This window comes from Thermobia domestica, chromosome 16 (genome assembly GCF_964235325.1).
Source record: "Thermobia domestica chromosome 16, izTheDome1.hap1.1, whole genome shotgun sequence".
In the NCBI taxonomy this organism is placed as follows: Eukaryota; Metazoa; Arthropoda; class Insecta; order Zygentoma; family Lepismatidae; genus Thermobia; species Thermobia domestica.
In genome coordinates this window covers 75376959-75393636 of record NC_137469.1, presented here as the reverse complement: position 1 = coordinate 75393636, position 16678 = coordinate 75376959, and the positions used below count along the sequence as shown (strand labels likewise).

At 36.0% G+C, this 16678-nt stretch overlaps 2 protein-coding genes across 4 annotated transcripts in view; both read right to left on the bottom strand.

The window, feature by feature from the left end:
• The window catches only part of LOC145673172 (uncharacterized), a 76909-nt gene that overhangs the window by 47658 nt on the left and 12573 nt on the right, over window positions 1–16678 (bottom strand). Inside the window, exon 1 of one of the 3 annotated variants that reach the window (XM_081742618.1) lies at window positions 2118–2242. The exons of the other annotated variants lie outside the window; for them this stretch is intronic. The gene's annotated coding sequence lies outside the window, so the exon portion shown is untranslated. Of the gene's footprint in view, window positions 1–2117; window positions 2243–16678 lie in introns of those variants that run through there. 3 annotated transcript variants of the gene reach the window in all.
• LOC145673173 (U3 small nucleolar ribonucleoprotein IMP4) lies at window positions 2139–3235 on the bottom strand. The gene has a single exon (XM_081742620.1). The coding sequence runs from the start codon at window positions 3130–3132 to the stop codon at window positions 2200–2202; it is 933 nt and encodes a 310-aa protein (XP_081598746.1). The 5' UTR covers window positions 3133–3235; the 3' UTR covers window positions 2139–2199.

Below are 16678 nucleotides of genomic sequence, written 5' to 3'. Positions count from 1 at the left end.
CTTTTCAACCACTTACTGCTCAACCAAACGTACGAAAATTAAACATAACAAGACACGTAGCAGACTATCCTCGCATCTGAGACGAGCTTCTAGTGTGCCCAGAAAATAACATGTCGGACAGTACCGACATGTGTTATGACCCCCGTCCTCCCCAACAAAAAAAAAAAAAAAAAAAAAAAAAAAAAAAAACCGCTCGCCTGCAAGGGTTAAAATTTACAGATATTTAGAATGTCATCTTTTGCACTATCTTCAATACACACATACCTACCCCCCACAGAAAAGACCGCTCGCCTACAAGGGTTAATATTTACAGATATATAGAATGTCACCTATCCCCCCCCCACACACACACAAGACCGCTCGCCTACAAAGGTTAATATTTACAGATATATAGAATGTCATCTTTTTGCACTATCTTCAATACACACATACCTACCGTCGCTAACGCACCTACTCCCTACAGACACACTCGTAACGAAACCATTACGAAGAGAACTCACGGCAGTGTTTTAACTGACGGTTTTCTTCACTTCTTTCATAACATGGCAAAGATTTTTGATTTGAAGATTAGTGTCCCTTTCTAAATCGAGGCTATGAGACGTGGAATCCGAACTACATGACCTCCAGCCGAGAACCAAACAGGAATGTGCAAATATACAAATACAAGATAAACAAATTTTTGTCATGTGCTACAATAAATGGTTAAAATTTACAAAAGAAATACGTGAATTCTTTGTACAATCTTTTCTATTATACGTACACATCATCACCAATGCACCACCTCAATACGAACGAAACCAGCAAAGGCTCACCAGCTACGCCCTGTCCTTGCGCGAGTTGGGTCTTAATTGTAACCTAGTACAAGTTGGTTTGCGTACTTTAACAGTTGTTAACAGTCCTCCTAAAGTGAATCTGTACATATGAATGCAACTCTTCTCGTCACAATGTTTAAAGATAATAAGAGTACAATCTCCTGGACAAAGAAGAGTGTAATTTTCTCGCACGAGCGAAACTGCACTTCGAGCAGAACATCCATAACAACCGATTCACAATAAATACTAAGGAGAGGAATTACATTTGCAAAACTTCCTTAACCCTAAGCCAACCTACCTTATGTAAACATTGCCACACCCTATGACAAAATCACTTGTTCTCCTCAGAGTGCACTCTTACCTATGTATGTATCCATAACTGTATTTGCAGCCCAATTTTAACTGTGCACTCATACTGTATAATGATGAACGTAAAAAATCTAAACCTGAAGTACGGTAAGTATTATTCTGAACATACATCGTGATCTCTACGAAAAAAAGCCATCTGCACTGATAGTTCGGCAATATGCAGGCAATCATAATACGGTACCTTTCGTATTGTTTACGCACGTTATGTAAAATAAAGTAGACACATGAGCTAAACAATAAATCAGTTATTTCCTCCATTACACACATACTCAGTGTCGTCTTTTACAATAGTGCACTTAAAAATTTGGCATTACTCGATCAGACGATGCTATCAAATTCTGACACATTTGGAGGATAGTTCTTTGTACTTTTTAGCAGACCATGCATCAAATTAAGAACTTCCATTACTATTTGCAGATTGCATTCTGGAAGACTTAATACAAATGCAATGTGATCGTATTACAAAAACTACAGCGCATAAAACACGAACCAACTTCTGCTAGGTGGCCTCTAAAAAGCACGAATACAATCTAACAGAGTCGGAGTAGGAACACAGGCGCGTCAGCGACGTGATGTATACGCATAAATGAGAACAGTGGAAGAGCACACTTACACATATAATATTTTCATTATCTATCACTCAAAATGCATTTTAGTATGCTGTGCACTGACAGTAATTTACTTATATTTACACACTCATTCCCTCACAAGAAACATTTCACATCTAATTTTACCTATAAATTTCCTATTTGGTACAACAATTTTTTCGATTGAACTCGAAAATTTAAATAAGGTCGCTACATTAATTATGAACTTCACTTGTGTTGGTAGTATTGCATGGGACTAACTCCCTGTTGCATTTCCATCATTACTGTTTAAAGGGACTTTGATATTAGAAGGAATAGAAAGACTTGAATGAACTCAGATCAAACTTACGTTAAAAAAATTCAAACGACATATGTTTTACTTTTCTTTACTTTCCTTAGTGCACTTTACATACATGATTTCAACAGAAACACTATTCATCTTCCTGGGCCCACCCGTTGTCCTCAGACAAAAACCGCCGTTTCTTAGTAGTATTCATGTATGGGCGATAGGCCCATTCAACGTCTGCTGCATCAGCATTGTCCAAGGTTCCCAATTTAATTTCGTATAGTTTCAACTGAAATCTAGGTCCAAGTTCAGTTAACTCGATATCTTTACCACCAATTTTCTTATACGTATGCTGTCGGAAAGAAATGTAATCATCATGGTTTGCGAATGTGACAACTCGTCGGCTATCTTCTTTCGGAACTGGAAAGAGGTATTTTAAGATTTTCATTACTCGTTCTCCCAGGGGTGTTTTAAAATTATGGAATATCAAATGTGGAAACTGTTCCGACATTTTTCCAATATCAGGAATGTCATGTCGCATGACAACGTCCGTAATAGTGAAATAAGCTGTTGGTCCATACGGTAAATGACACACCACTAAACCGTCCGGCACACCTCTATGTTCTTGCACAACAATAAAATCAGTCACATCATTAGCCCTACAGGCATTAATTAACTGCTTCATTTCATAATTGCCTCTGTTCATTCTTTGCGCATTCGGAAACACAAGTTTCAATTCCTTCACGAACATTTTCAGTCTGGACGACGGATCACGCGCCGTAGTAATCATAATTTTCGGGTCTTCTACACCTGCCCACCGATATTCATCATCCATATGAGTCCCTCCAGAACCACCAGTTTCTCCACCTAATGCTGCAGCTAATTCGGGTCCTTGGTCCTCCCATTCTAAACTCTTCTGTAGCTGCAGAGCATTCCTTTTCAAGTCAGTATGAATAGGGAGACCCTCATCAAGGCACCTTCTCAATCTGTCTTTCTTTTCCTGTATGCTCCTCTTTTTGTCTTCAACTGACTTACGATACAAATATTCTCTTCGCAAACGAGCCTGCCTTCGTAACATATTTAAAATATACGTAAACTACTTCTGGGAACTTTATTAACACAAATCGTTACTATAAAACCATGTTTTCACCTCAGCAACACAGGCTACTCACGATAATGAAGTTCACTGTTTGTTTGTAATTTTCGATCTTCTCAGATGGCTCAAGTACATTGAAACATATATTTAAAAAAAAAAAAAAAAAAAAAAAAAAGTCGCTCTTTTAATTTCGAAAAGCGAAAAGAACAACTAAATGTTGGTGTTTACAATATAATTATTATAAGATTTCATTTCTTATAATCGTGCAGTTTTACTATACGGATCCATACTATAAGTGGGAGAAGGGGTACGAGTAGGAACAGGTTAGAAGCCCCGCAGGGGTTCGTTGGGTTTTGTGCTCGACATAATGTAGACAAATTAAAGACTTTCACCAATTTTTCCGTATATTTTACAATCTGTGGATCCGTGCAGTAAAACTGCACCCTTATAATTAAGATCGTGACTATCACATTAAGGGCCTTATGCAGTGTCGTTTTGAAGTATGATTAGCGTCATATTAAAGACCTGACTACTACAGGAAACGTTAATCGAACTATTTAGTACGACACAAATTACGCGTCAGAACGAATCTGAATAATATTCAGTATTACTACAAAGGGGGTTATGCAGTCGTACTGGCGCTTAATTAGTGTCACACTAAAGTACGACTAAAAAGTTTCTTGAAATAGTCGTCTTTAGTATAACGCTAATCGTACATCAAAACAACTTTGCATAAGGCCCATGTTAGTCAAACTCTTTAGTATGGTACTAATAGCATGTCAGAACGACTCTGGATAGGGTCCAGTGACCTGGGAATAGATCCCAGGGGCGTCATTTAGGGGAAGCAGGGAGGGGCATTTGGCCCCCCCCCGAATTTGAGATTTATATAGATTTTATTAATAGAGTTGTAGTAAATGAGTGAAAAACGCGAAATTCTACTTATATCAAGGGGTTTCCCCCCCCCCAGCAAAATCTGAAATGACGCTCCTAATAGATCCGTCTCCTAATGTTATTAAAATGATTCTGATTATGTTTAGGCACACTACACTTCGCAAAATTTTCAGGTAAAATTCAATATTCTGAATAGAAAACCATGTTTATAAGGAAAAAAATGTCTATAGGCGTCAAAATGACATAGAATATAGCTGCATTTTGTTCACAACTGTGGAGTTGCTGCTGACAATCATTGCGTGCTTTACAACGGTTAAAATAAGCGAGTGTATACTAAATATGACTATACTAAGTATTTTTGCACAGGATACAAAAGTTGTATTTTATGTTTCCTAAGTGTAGGGTTCTAATGTGAAACCTTTACAAGTGCTATAGTAATACTTATATAGTTGCGAAAATCAGCATGTTTTCACTACCTTTGATTCCATGCATACCGACCTTTTCTCACGCAACGGCTTTGGACGCGCCCTTCGACTTTCACTTTCACCTACCAGGACTCAATTAGATGACATTCTTCTTTTTCATTTTGTGGAATCTAGGTGTGTTGAAAGAGAGAATAAATATGGTTTAATTTTTCATAGGGCCGTGGTGGCTTAGTTGTGCGTTCACCTCTGGTGCATGGGGTTCTTGGTTCAATCCCAGCTTGCACAAAATGAGCGGGGTGGACAAACACCATGTACGTAGATTTTCTCAGGGTTCTCCCGTTTTCTCCCACTTTCTTCATGCCATTATTTTCATTCATTTCTCATCACCACCGTCTCCTTTAGTCTAGCCGGTATAATCGTGGGATGTAATTTCATTTCATTGAAAAAGTCAGTGTAATTTATATTCTGCGTTTTTATAAAGCGATTCAAACAATCATACAGAAGATACATACTGCTTAAAATTGAATTAAATCGCAATTTCAGTAATCTGTAATATTTTACGTTTCTCATTTACTTACATCAAATGTTTACTTGTTTTATACTTTATAGCAAGAGTATCAGCTACTATGTAAGACACAATTATCTATACATTGAATTTAAATAGGAAATCGGTATTATTGTTATAAGAGCAAGTTTATGAAAATGAAATTTATATTAATGGTTGTATATGAAACTGAGTTTGCGTAATGGCGTGAGAATTCCCCCACCAGCCTTGCAATAGTGGACAGTTCAAACTGTCAATCATTCTACTTACTTAACTTCAATGTTCATCTTACACTAGCAGCGTTCACCCCGCTTCGCTGCGGTCACCCCGGAACGCAATAAACTTTGTTACTTAGATAATTTTTACTTTTTCGCTTTCAAGTGATATGATAAAAACCATAGAAGATTGCAGTAAATCTTAACATTATATCGCCTGTCATTTATGTTAACCCGCCCCGCTTCGCTGCGGTCATCCCGGTGCTGGCATATTGTAAAAGTGTCTGTAAAAATAAGCAAATCAATTAAAAAATTTTAAACAGAAGATTCAAGCTATTTTCCGCTGTATATCGCCTGTCATTTGTTAACCCGCCGAGTGACACGGTCATGCGGGTTGCATATAAATACGTTTATTTTTACCTATGATGAACTAATAACAAAGGATTTGTACGTTATGGACACTTGAATGGTCAATTATCTCAAGACACTGGTAATTAAAAATTAAAGTGATATGATAAAAACCATCTAGGGTCCAAATCCTAATAACCCCCCAAAAATGAAAGAAATTGGTTCAGCCGTATTAGCGTGATGAGCGGACAAATTTTTGTACGTTCTCTTTTATATATATAGATAGTGGTGCCCGAATTGCATTGATATGCAGTATGAGAGCAAGCGAATACTCGTAGCTCATACGATAAAGTTACGAACTGCCAGCGAGGGAGCCCGTGTTTGAATTCCATTGCGGTCATTTACTATAATTTTTAATAGTAGTCAATATTCAATTGCTACGTGGAAACTTTCACTTTTCCTGGAGCATCTGAATCTCTTCTATTTCTATAAGTATATGCAGTTGGTTGATCCGACGGCTCATAAAATAGTAGTTCTTATTTGCTAACAGCCAGGAACCACTCCGTATTTCGATATATGTTGGTTGACTTAAAGCGAGCACTGTGAAACTGTTTACTGAGTGATCTAATGTCTTCAGGTAATTTTACATGTAACAGACAATATTTGTACTGACTTTGTAAATGCCTTTACGCACAAGACAAAGTCAATGGAAATAGTTTTAACATAACATATTGTTCTGTAACTACTTGCTCAGGACAGGGTTCGTTTTGTTTATTTCCTTATCTGTTTCTCCCATGTCTTCTTCTTTCAGAAGTGACAGCTTTTTGTTTTGTTAATCATCCCCCTTGTAATTCGCACACTGTCCACAGATATAGACACGAAGGGCCTTATGCAGAGTCATTTTGAAGTATGATTAGCGTCATACTAAAGGCCTGACTACTGCAGGAATCATATGTTAGTCGAGCTCATTAGTATGGCACTAGGGCTCAAGCGTCATGAACATTTTTTACACAACTGTAATAGCCATAAGATAACCCGTGATATCAATTTATTTACGGAATAGCTTACATTTTGTTGCTAGTTAAAATGGAACATGGCAAGGTTTTACAACTTATTTGAACATTTCTATTCCTTTATGCATTACAAAGTGAACTTATATTTTACTTGTTGTTACAAATGGCTATTAGCTAAAGCAAAAAGAAAAAACTCAAGCGGGAATCGAACCTGGGACCCTTTGCACGTTGTGTGTAATGTTCCTCACTCAGCCAAGCTGTCAATTGGCAACTTAACGCGTCGTATCATATATGTGGCGAGTCGGGAAATTTAAGACGCTTTCTCTCCGCTATTTGTGACTATTGCGCTCTCCCAGTTATGAAAAATGTTCAAATCAGTTGTAAAACCATGCAATGTTCCATGTTAACTAGCAACAAAATGTAACGTATTCCGTAAATATATTGATATTACGAGTTGTTACGGTTACCACAGTCGTTGCGTAAAAATGTTCTTGACGCTTTCCACCATATGCAGAGTCGTTTTGACGTATGATTAGTGCCATACTAAAAGCCTAACTACTGCAGGAAACATGTTACTCGAACTCTTTAGTATGGCACTAATCACGCGTCAGAACAATTCTGCATAAGGCCTTTTGTGTCTATATCTGTGGACAGTGTGCGAATTAGAAAGGCGATGAGGGGTAAATCCCCTTTGGTAATACTGGATTATGATATAACCAGGGGCGCAATCTGTTGAAAGATTCTGTTTCATGAGAGATAACATGTAAGAACGCTGGGTGTCCGTGACGGACCGCTGTGCCGCTAGACCTCCTTAAATCATTACCACAGGTGACACATTAAGTCACACCCAATGCCTGCCAACAGAACAGCGCCAGACGTAATGCCAAAAGTAACAGCGGTATGTTTCCCCAAAACATTGGCAGAAGGTGTCCTCTGCCTTGGAGATGCCATTCACGCTGATGATGGTCATTCGACGTGGTAATGAATCAATATTTGTTGCTGCAAATGATGCAGCGCAACTGGTTAGCAATTCATGCTTCCCTGTTACGGCACCGCTCCAAACGCAGCAGCATGTGTTATTGTGTTAATGACAGCTTAAGCGTTGGACTTCGATTCAGTAGTCTGGCTGCTGTTAGTCCCCGCTTACTGGTATGTGATGATACCGGGTTTGTAGTGAGACTATTACTTGTGCCCAGATGACTGGTGCAAATGTGAAGAGTTTACGATGTTCTTGGAGCGCAATACGCTGATTCTCCCTTGATGTAATCAGACTTGGTCAGCCGAAACCTTGACGACGCATGTAGTTTCCCTCATGTTTACATTCTGTTCATGGGGATACCATTTATACGAATGTAGCACATGCCTGGATAGTGCACGATCCGACCATCTGACCACTTGCTGACCCACAATAAGGTATCTTTCTAAACGTGTTAAATGATGATAATGTTGTCCCAGACGATCAGGCGACATTCTCCGTGGTCCTTCATAGTTGTCACTCTGACACTGCGCAGACCCCTTATATAAAAAACAGGCCTGAAGTAGTAGTGGTCCCGTTATATTGCGTCGAGTCAGCAAAAATTTTTGTGACGTCATAGGTCAAAGGTCAATGACCTTAGCCCAGGGTCAATGACCTAGGGGTACTTAGGACCACCCCCTTTAAATTTTGGCAGGGGTACCTTGGCCCACCCCTTAAATTTAGGCAGGGGTACATAGGACCACCCCCTTAAATTTTGGAAATTGCCAAATCTAAAAATTGGGTGTGGTAGCCTAGGACCACAGTATGTACCTCTATCAGTATTGGGTGTCTATGTCGTTCCCTTTCATGGGTAAAAAATTGCCAAAAATTGAAATTTCGGGGGTTTTTGACCTAATTTATCCCCTTTGATGAGGTATTATTACCCTATATAGTTATATGGGCGTATACAGGGGTCCATTCCCTTTCTTAAGACATGGGTATATTAATGCACCCATTGAGAAATTTGGGAGGGGGTACGTTGGCCCACCCCTTAAATTTTGGAAATTGCCCAATTTCAACATTTGGTATTATAGTACAGGACCCTAATATGTATTATGATAAATTTGGATGGTCCACCTCATTTCCTTTTAAGGGTACAAAATTGCCAAAATATAAACGTAAGCAATACGTAGTACCACGTGTTTGGTTTTTGGCTCAATTTATCCCCTTGGATGAGGTGTTATTACCCTATATGGTTATATGGGCGTATACAGGGGTCCATTACCTTTCATAAGACATAGGTATATTAATGCACCCCTTGAAAAATTTGGGAAGGTACCATGGCCCACCCCTTACATTTTGGAAATTGACCAATTTCAACATTGGGTATTATAGTATTGGACCCTAATATGTATCATGATAAATTTGGGTGGTCCACCTCGTTTCCTTCTAGGGGTACACAATTGCCAAAATATAAACGTAAGCAATACGTTATACCACGTGTTTGGTTTTCGGTCGATTTTATCCCCTTGGATGAGGTGTTATTATCCTATATAGTTATATGAGCGTATACAGGAGTCTATTACCTTTCATAAGACATGGATATATTGGTGCACCCCCGGAGGGGTACCTTGGCCCACCCCTTCAATTTTAGAAATTGCCCAATTTAAACATTTGGTATAATAGTATAGAGCCCTAGTATGTATCACTATAAATTTGGGTGGTCCACCTTGTTCCCTTTCATGGGTACACAATTGCCAAATTTTAGTACAACCACGTGTTTGGTCTTTTGACCTAATTTATCACCTTTGATGAGGTGTTATTATCATATATCGTTATATGGGCGTATACAGGGGTTCATTACCTTTTATAAGATATGGGTATATTAATGCACCCCCAGGAGGGGTACCTTGGACCACCCTTTAATTTTGGAAATTGCCCAATTTAAACATTCGGTATAATAGTATAGGATCCTAATATATATTAATGTAATTTCGTTCCCTTTTAGGGGTACAAAATTGCCAAAATATAAATGTAAGCAATACGTTGTACCACGTGTTTCGTTTTTTTACCTAATCTATTCCATTGGACGAGGTCCTATTACCTTATACGTCATATGGTCACGTATGGGGATTCATTTCCTATCATAAGACATAGGTACATTTGTGCACCCGGGAGGGGTACTTTGACCCACCCCTTTAATTTTGGAAATTGTCCCTTTTAGATGTTTGGTATTATAGTATAGGACCCTAATATAAATTACTATAAATTTTGGTGGTCCACCTCGTTCCCTTTCATGGGTACACAATTGCCATATTTTAGTACAACCACGTGTTTGGTTTTGGCTCAATTTATTCCCTTGGATGAGGTCCTATTACCTTATATGGTTATATGGTCATGTATATATTGGTCCATTTCCTATTATAAGACATGGGTACATTGATGCACCCTTTAAATTTTTGGAAGGGGTACCATGGCCAACCTCTTAAATTTTGGAAATTTTCCAATTTGAGCATTCGGTATCATAGTACATGCCTCAACATGTATCATGATAAATTTGGGTGGTCCACCTCGTTCCCTTTTAGGGGTACAAAATTGCCAAAAATATAAACGTAAGCAATACGTTGTACCACGTGTTTGGTTTTTGGCCCAATTTCTCCCCTTTGATGAGGCTCTATTACCTTATATGGTTATATGGTCATGTATATGGGTTCATTTCCTATCATAAGACATGGGTACATTGACGCACCCTTTAAAAATTTGGGAGGGGTATCTTGGCTCATCCACTCGGTTTTAGAATTTTTTTAATATAAGCATTTGGTATCATAGTACAGGACTTCAATATGTACCACTATAAATTTGGATGGTCTACATCGTTCCCTTTCATGGGTAAAGAACTACCAAAAAATCAAATTTCGGAGGTTATTGACACCTATTTAGCACGTTATATGGGTATGTACAGAGGTTTATTACCTTTATATGTTTATGTTCCCTTTTAAATTTGGGAATTATCAAATAACAAAATTCGGTAAACGTTTTCTAGGACCCATTGGTGTTCCTCTTATGACCAAATATTCAAAATTTAAAGGTTATTGACCGGCTTTATTATTGAATAAGTACAGGATTTATTACTTTTTCATAAGACACAGGTGTATTTGTGTACCAATCTTAAATTTTGGGAGGAGGTACATTTCTTATTGTCGTATCAATAATTGGTAATTGGATAGTATCTCATTCATTGGGTAAATCATTATGATCACGTGATCAGTTATTAACCTATGATGGAATTAGGAGTCCAGGACATTGGTACATTGAAACTTTGTAGGATAATTTGAGAATGCGTCATTGGTTTTGATTATTCCCGCCAAATATAAACGTAAGCAAGACGTTGTACCACGTGATTGTCCTTGATGAGGTAGTGTACAGGGATTCATTTCCTTTGTTGTGGTACTTCTTAAGTTTGAGTACACACACACTTCTAGAAAACAGTTGGTTCTACTCAGGTAAACAATTGACGGACATTATTGACCTTATTGAACATATAATGTTATGATTAATTCTAAGACTTAGGTATATCAAGAGAAGTATTCTTTAAATTTGGGAATGGTGATAAACAGAATTTTAACATAAGGTGCGAAATTTGAAACAATACATTGAACTTTAGTCACAGCTCATAGTCTAAGATCATTGATGGTGATTGATTTGAAATCTGATAGCTAACCTTATTGAATCTTATGACTCATAGACGAAAGGCAATACATGCTACAAAAGTTTAAAATTTAATCATAAGGTGATGTAATCTGACACTAGCAAAGTTATTGTTAATGCAATTTGATTGGCTGATCACTATCTTTCCTGCAATCTGATTGGTTGATCACTATCTTTCGTGCAATCTGATTGGTTGCTGATTTTCAAATCTTTGCTGTATTCAGTTTTAAGTTTTGTTTAACATTTAAAAATCTTGGTTTCGTTCAACATTTTGCACTCACTGATAAATATGATCAAAACCGTTTATTTGTTAATCGAATAGTTAAAAACCGGATAAAGTTTGACGGTTAACCGTGAAACGTAAAATTTTTAGTTTGAAACTTTTTGTTTGAAACTTTTTGTTTGAAAATTCTTGCTTTCAAATTTTTGTTTGAATTTTTTGTTTCAAAATTTTGTTTGACATTTTTTTGACATTTGTTTCAAATTTTTTTTGTTTAAAAATTTTTGTTTCAAAATTTTGTTTAAAATTTTTGTTCGAAAATTTTTGTTTGAAAATTTTTTCGTTTGAAATTTTTTGTTTGAAAATTTTTGTTCGAAAATTTTGTTTAAAATTTTTTGTTTGAAATTTTTTGTTTGAAAATTTTTGTTCGAAAATTTTGTTTAAAATTTTTTGTTTGAAATTTTTTGTTTCAAAATTTTTTCGTTTGAAATTTTTTGTTTGGATTTTTTTTCGTTTCAAAATTTTGTTTCAAAGATTTTTGTTCTAAATTTTTGTTTTCAAAGTTTGAGTTGACATTTTTAAAAGTTTGTGCACTTATTAGTAAAGAACTGGAACTGTTTAGAACAAAAACCTTTGACAACATTGTGGTGGAATAGTACACGTCAGAACCTGGGGTTGTACTTGAAAAAACACAATTCATTGAAATGGATCATTTTATTACACTCCACATACATCCATACCAGATAGTGGTTCTGGATATTGTCGATACAATGTATTTTGAACTTCGTGCACTAGTTTATCTTTAGCATATAATTTTAATTCCAATTGAAGTCTTTTAAGGTCTATTGCAATATCAATTGGTGGAAACTCAATGTCCATTTGATCACAAATAAACTGTTTATCAATACAGGTATGCACCCACGAACGATGTTGACAATATCTAGATACATGTTGTACAATATGCATGATACATTTTTCAAAATAGTACTTTTTCAGGAATATACTTGTTTTGTTGCACACTTCCACTGCATGTTTTACACACTGGAATACGCTGATGAATTTGTTCCATTCCGTTTGCGTTAGATACACCATGTTACGAGGAACATGAAATGTACTCTTTTTACGTAACAGCACCATCTTCGCTTCAAGGACTGTACGCAGCACCACTTCATGATTTGAGCCTAATGATTTGACTATGGTCACATTTAGCTCATCATGAAAATAATCGTTCATTTGGTCGATTCGTGCCATTCTTCACAGGTCAGTTGTACACCAAATTGTTCTGCTTTGCCCAATCGAATCAGTGGTTCAAATGTTCTAGCACTGATACCAATCATCACATGTTTTGTTTGAAATATATTTATTGGATAATAGCTTGCGAAGATGAACTCTTTATCGTTAGAAGTACACATCTTTCCTCCTGAAAAGCACTTGCTCAAATGATTTCATGAGCTGACACTGTATTTGCTGGTTTATAGTTATTGCTGACGTCATTGGTAAGGAATGTGCTGACGTTTGAATTCATGATTTCATCACAGTTGCTGACATCATGCCGACCAACCAAATTCATACAACTATGTCTAATGTGCTGACGTTTGAATTACAATTGCTGACGAATCTGGCTGTGTACTAAATTCAAGTTGATGACTTCCACCCAAGAATCCTTTGTAACATAAAGATACAGATCCAGTATTTAAGAAACGCAGCAGTTCTGCTTGTTTTGATGCTTCCATGGGAAAATATCTTGCTGGTAAAATTATATTCTTATCATTTTCAAGCTTCACTACGATTCTTAATCCAAACTTTGTAGGCTAGCTAAGATTCTATAAGGTACATTCTGTTGTAATTCAGTAATCTTGGTAAATGATTTCATCACATCACGCGTGTTTAGAAACTGCAGACAAGTAGCCATGATGATGTTATCATGAATACTAACTCGAACGATACTTATATATATGATGAAAAACTGATGACGTTGCATTATCATGTTCTGACGTGTACTATTGCACCACAATGTTGCCAGAGGTTTTTGCTCTAAACAGTTCCGGTTCTTTACTAATGAGTGCACAAACTTTTAAAAATGTCAAACCAAACTTTGAAACAAAAATTTAGAACAAAAAATCTTTGAAACAAAATTTTGAAACGAAAAAAAATTCAAACAAAAAATTTCAAACGAAAAAAATTCAAACAAAATTTTGAAGCGAAAAAATTTTCAAACAAAATTTTGAAACAAAAAATTTCAAACAAAAAATTTGGAAACGAAAAATTTCAAAAAAAATTTAAACAAAATTTTCGAACAAAAATTTTCAAACAAAAAATTTCAAACGAAAAAAATTTTCAAACAAATTTCAAACGAAAAAATCCCAAAAAAAATTTGAAAATTTTCAAACAAAACGAAAAAATTCAAACAAAATTTTGAAGCGAAAAAATTTTCAAACAAAATTTTGAAACAAAAAATTTCAAACAAAAAATTTGGAAACGAAAAATTTCAAACAAAAAAATTTTAAACAAAATTTTCGAACAAAAATTTTCAAACAAAAAATTTCAAACGAAAAAAAATTTTCAAACAAAAATTTCAAACGAAAAAATCCCAAACAAAATTTTGAAAATTTTCAAACAAAAAATTTTTAAAACGAAAAATTTCAAACCAAAGTTTCAAACAAAAAAAATTCAAAAACTTTTTAAATGTTAAACAAAACTTAAAACTGATTGCAGCAAAGATTTGAAAATCAGCAACCAATCAGATTGCACGAAAGATAGTGATCAACCAATCAGATTGCAGGAAAGATAGTGATCAGCCAATCAAATTGCATTAACAATAACTTTGCTAGTGTCAGATTACATCACCTTATGTTTAATTTCAAACTGTTGTAGCATGTATTGCCTTTCGTCTATGAGTCATAAGATTCAATAAGGTTAGCTATCAGATTTCAAATCAATCACCATCAATGATCTTAGACTATGAGCTGTGACTAAAGTTCAATGTATTGTTTCAAATTTCGCACCTTATGTTAAAATTCTGTTTATCACCATTCCCAAATTTAAAGAATACTTCTCTTGATATACCTAAGTCTTAGAATTAATCATAACATTATATGTTCAATAAGGTCAATAATGTCCGTCAATTGTTTACCTGAGTAGAACCAACGGTTTTCTAAAAGTGTGTGTACTCAAACTTAAGAAGTACCACAACAAAGGAAATGAATCCCTGTACACTACCTCATCAAGGACAATCACGTGGTACAACGTCTTGCTTACGTTTATATTTGGCGGGAATAATCAAAACCAATGACGCATTCTCAAACTATCCTACAAAGTTTCAATGTACCAATGTTCTGGACTCCTAATCCCATCATAGGTTAATAACTGATCACGTGATCATACTCATATTTGACAATGATTTACCCAATGAATGAGATACTATCCAATTACCAATTATTGATATGACAATAAGAAATGTACCTCCTCCCAAAATTTAAGATTGGTACACAAATACACCTGTGTCTTATGAAAAAGTAATGAATCCTGTACTTATTCAATAATAAAGCCGGTCAATAACCTTTAAATTTTGAATATTTGGTCATAAGAGGAACACCAATGGGTCCTAGAAAACGTTTACCGAATTTTGTTATTTGATAATTCCCAAATTTAAAAGGGAACATAAACATATAAAGGTAATAAACCTCTGTACATACCCATATAACGTGCTAAATAGGTGTCAATAACCTCCGAAATTTGATTTTTTGGTAGTTCTTTACCCATGAAAGGGAACGATGTGGACCATCCAAATTTATAGTGGTACATATTGAAGTCCTGTACTATGATACCAAATGCTTATATTAAAAAATTTCTAAAACCGAGTGGATGAGCCAAGATACCCCTCCCAAATTTTTAAAGGGTGCGTCAATGTACCCATGTCTTATGATAGGAAATGAACCCATATACATGACCATATAACCATATAAGGTAATAGAGCCTCATCAAAGGGGAGAAATTGGGCCAAAAACCAAACACGTGGTACAACGTATTGCTTACGTTTATATTTTTGGCAATTTTGTACCCCTAAAAGGGAACGAGGTGGACCACCCAAATTTATCATGATACATGTTGAGGCATGTACTATGATACCGAATGCTCAAATTGGAAAATTTCCAAAATTTAAGAGGTTGGCCATGGTACCCCTTCCAAAAATTTAAAGGGTGCATCAATGTACCCATGTCTTATAATAGGAAATGGACCAATATATACATGACCATATAACCATATAAGGTAATAGGACCTCATCCAAGGGAATAAATTGAGCCAAAACCAAACACGTGGTTGTACTAAAATATGGCAATTGTGTACCCATGAAAGGGAACGAGGTGGACCACCAAAATTTATAGTAATTTATATTAGGGTCCTATACTATAATACCAAACATCTAAAAGGGACAATTTCCAAAATTAAAGGGGTGGGTCAAAGTACCCCTCCCGGGTGCACAAATGTACCTATGTCTTATGATAGGAAATGAATCCCCATACGTGACCATATGACGTATAAGGTAATAGGACCTCGTCCAATGGAATAGATTAGGTAAAAAACGAAACACGTGGTACAACGTATTGCTTACATTTATATTTTGGCAATTTTGTACCCCTAAAAAGGAACGAAATTACATTAATATATATTAGGATCCTATACTATTATACCGAATGTTTAAATTGGGCAATTTCCAAAATTAAAGGGTGGTCCAAGGTACCCCTCCTGGGGGTGCATTAATATACCCATATCTTATAAAAGGTAATGAACACCTGTATACGCCCATATAACGATATATGATAATAACACCTCATCAAAGGTGATAAATTAGGTCAAAAGACCAAACACGTGGTTGTACTAAAATTTGGCAATTGTGTACCCATGAAAGGGAACAAGGTGGACCACCCAAATTTATAGTGATACATACTAGGGCTCTATACTATTATACCAAATGTTTAAATTGGGCAATTTCTAAAATTGAAGGGGTGGGCCAAGGTACCCCTCCGGGGGTGCACCAATATATCCATGTCTTATGAAAGGTAATAGACTCCTGTATACGCTCATATAACTATATAGGATAATAACACCTCATCCAAGGGGATAAAATCGACCGAAAACCAAACACGTGGTATAACGTATTGCTTACGTTTATATTTTGGCAATTGTGTACCCCTAGAAGGAAACGAGG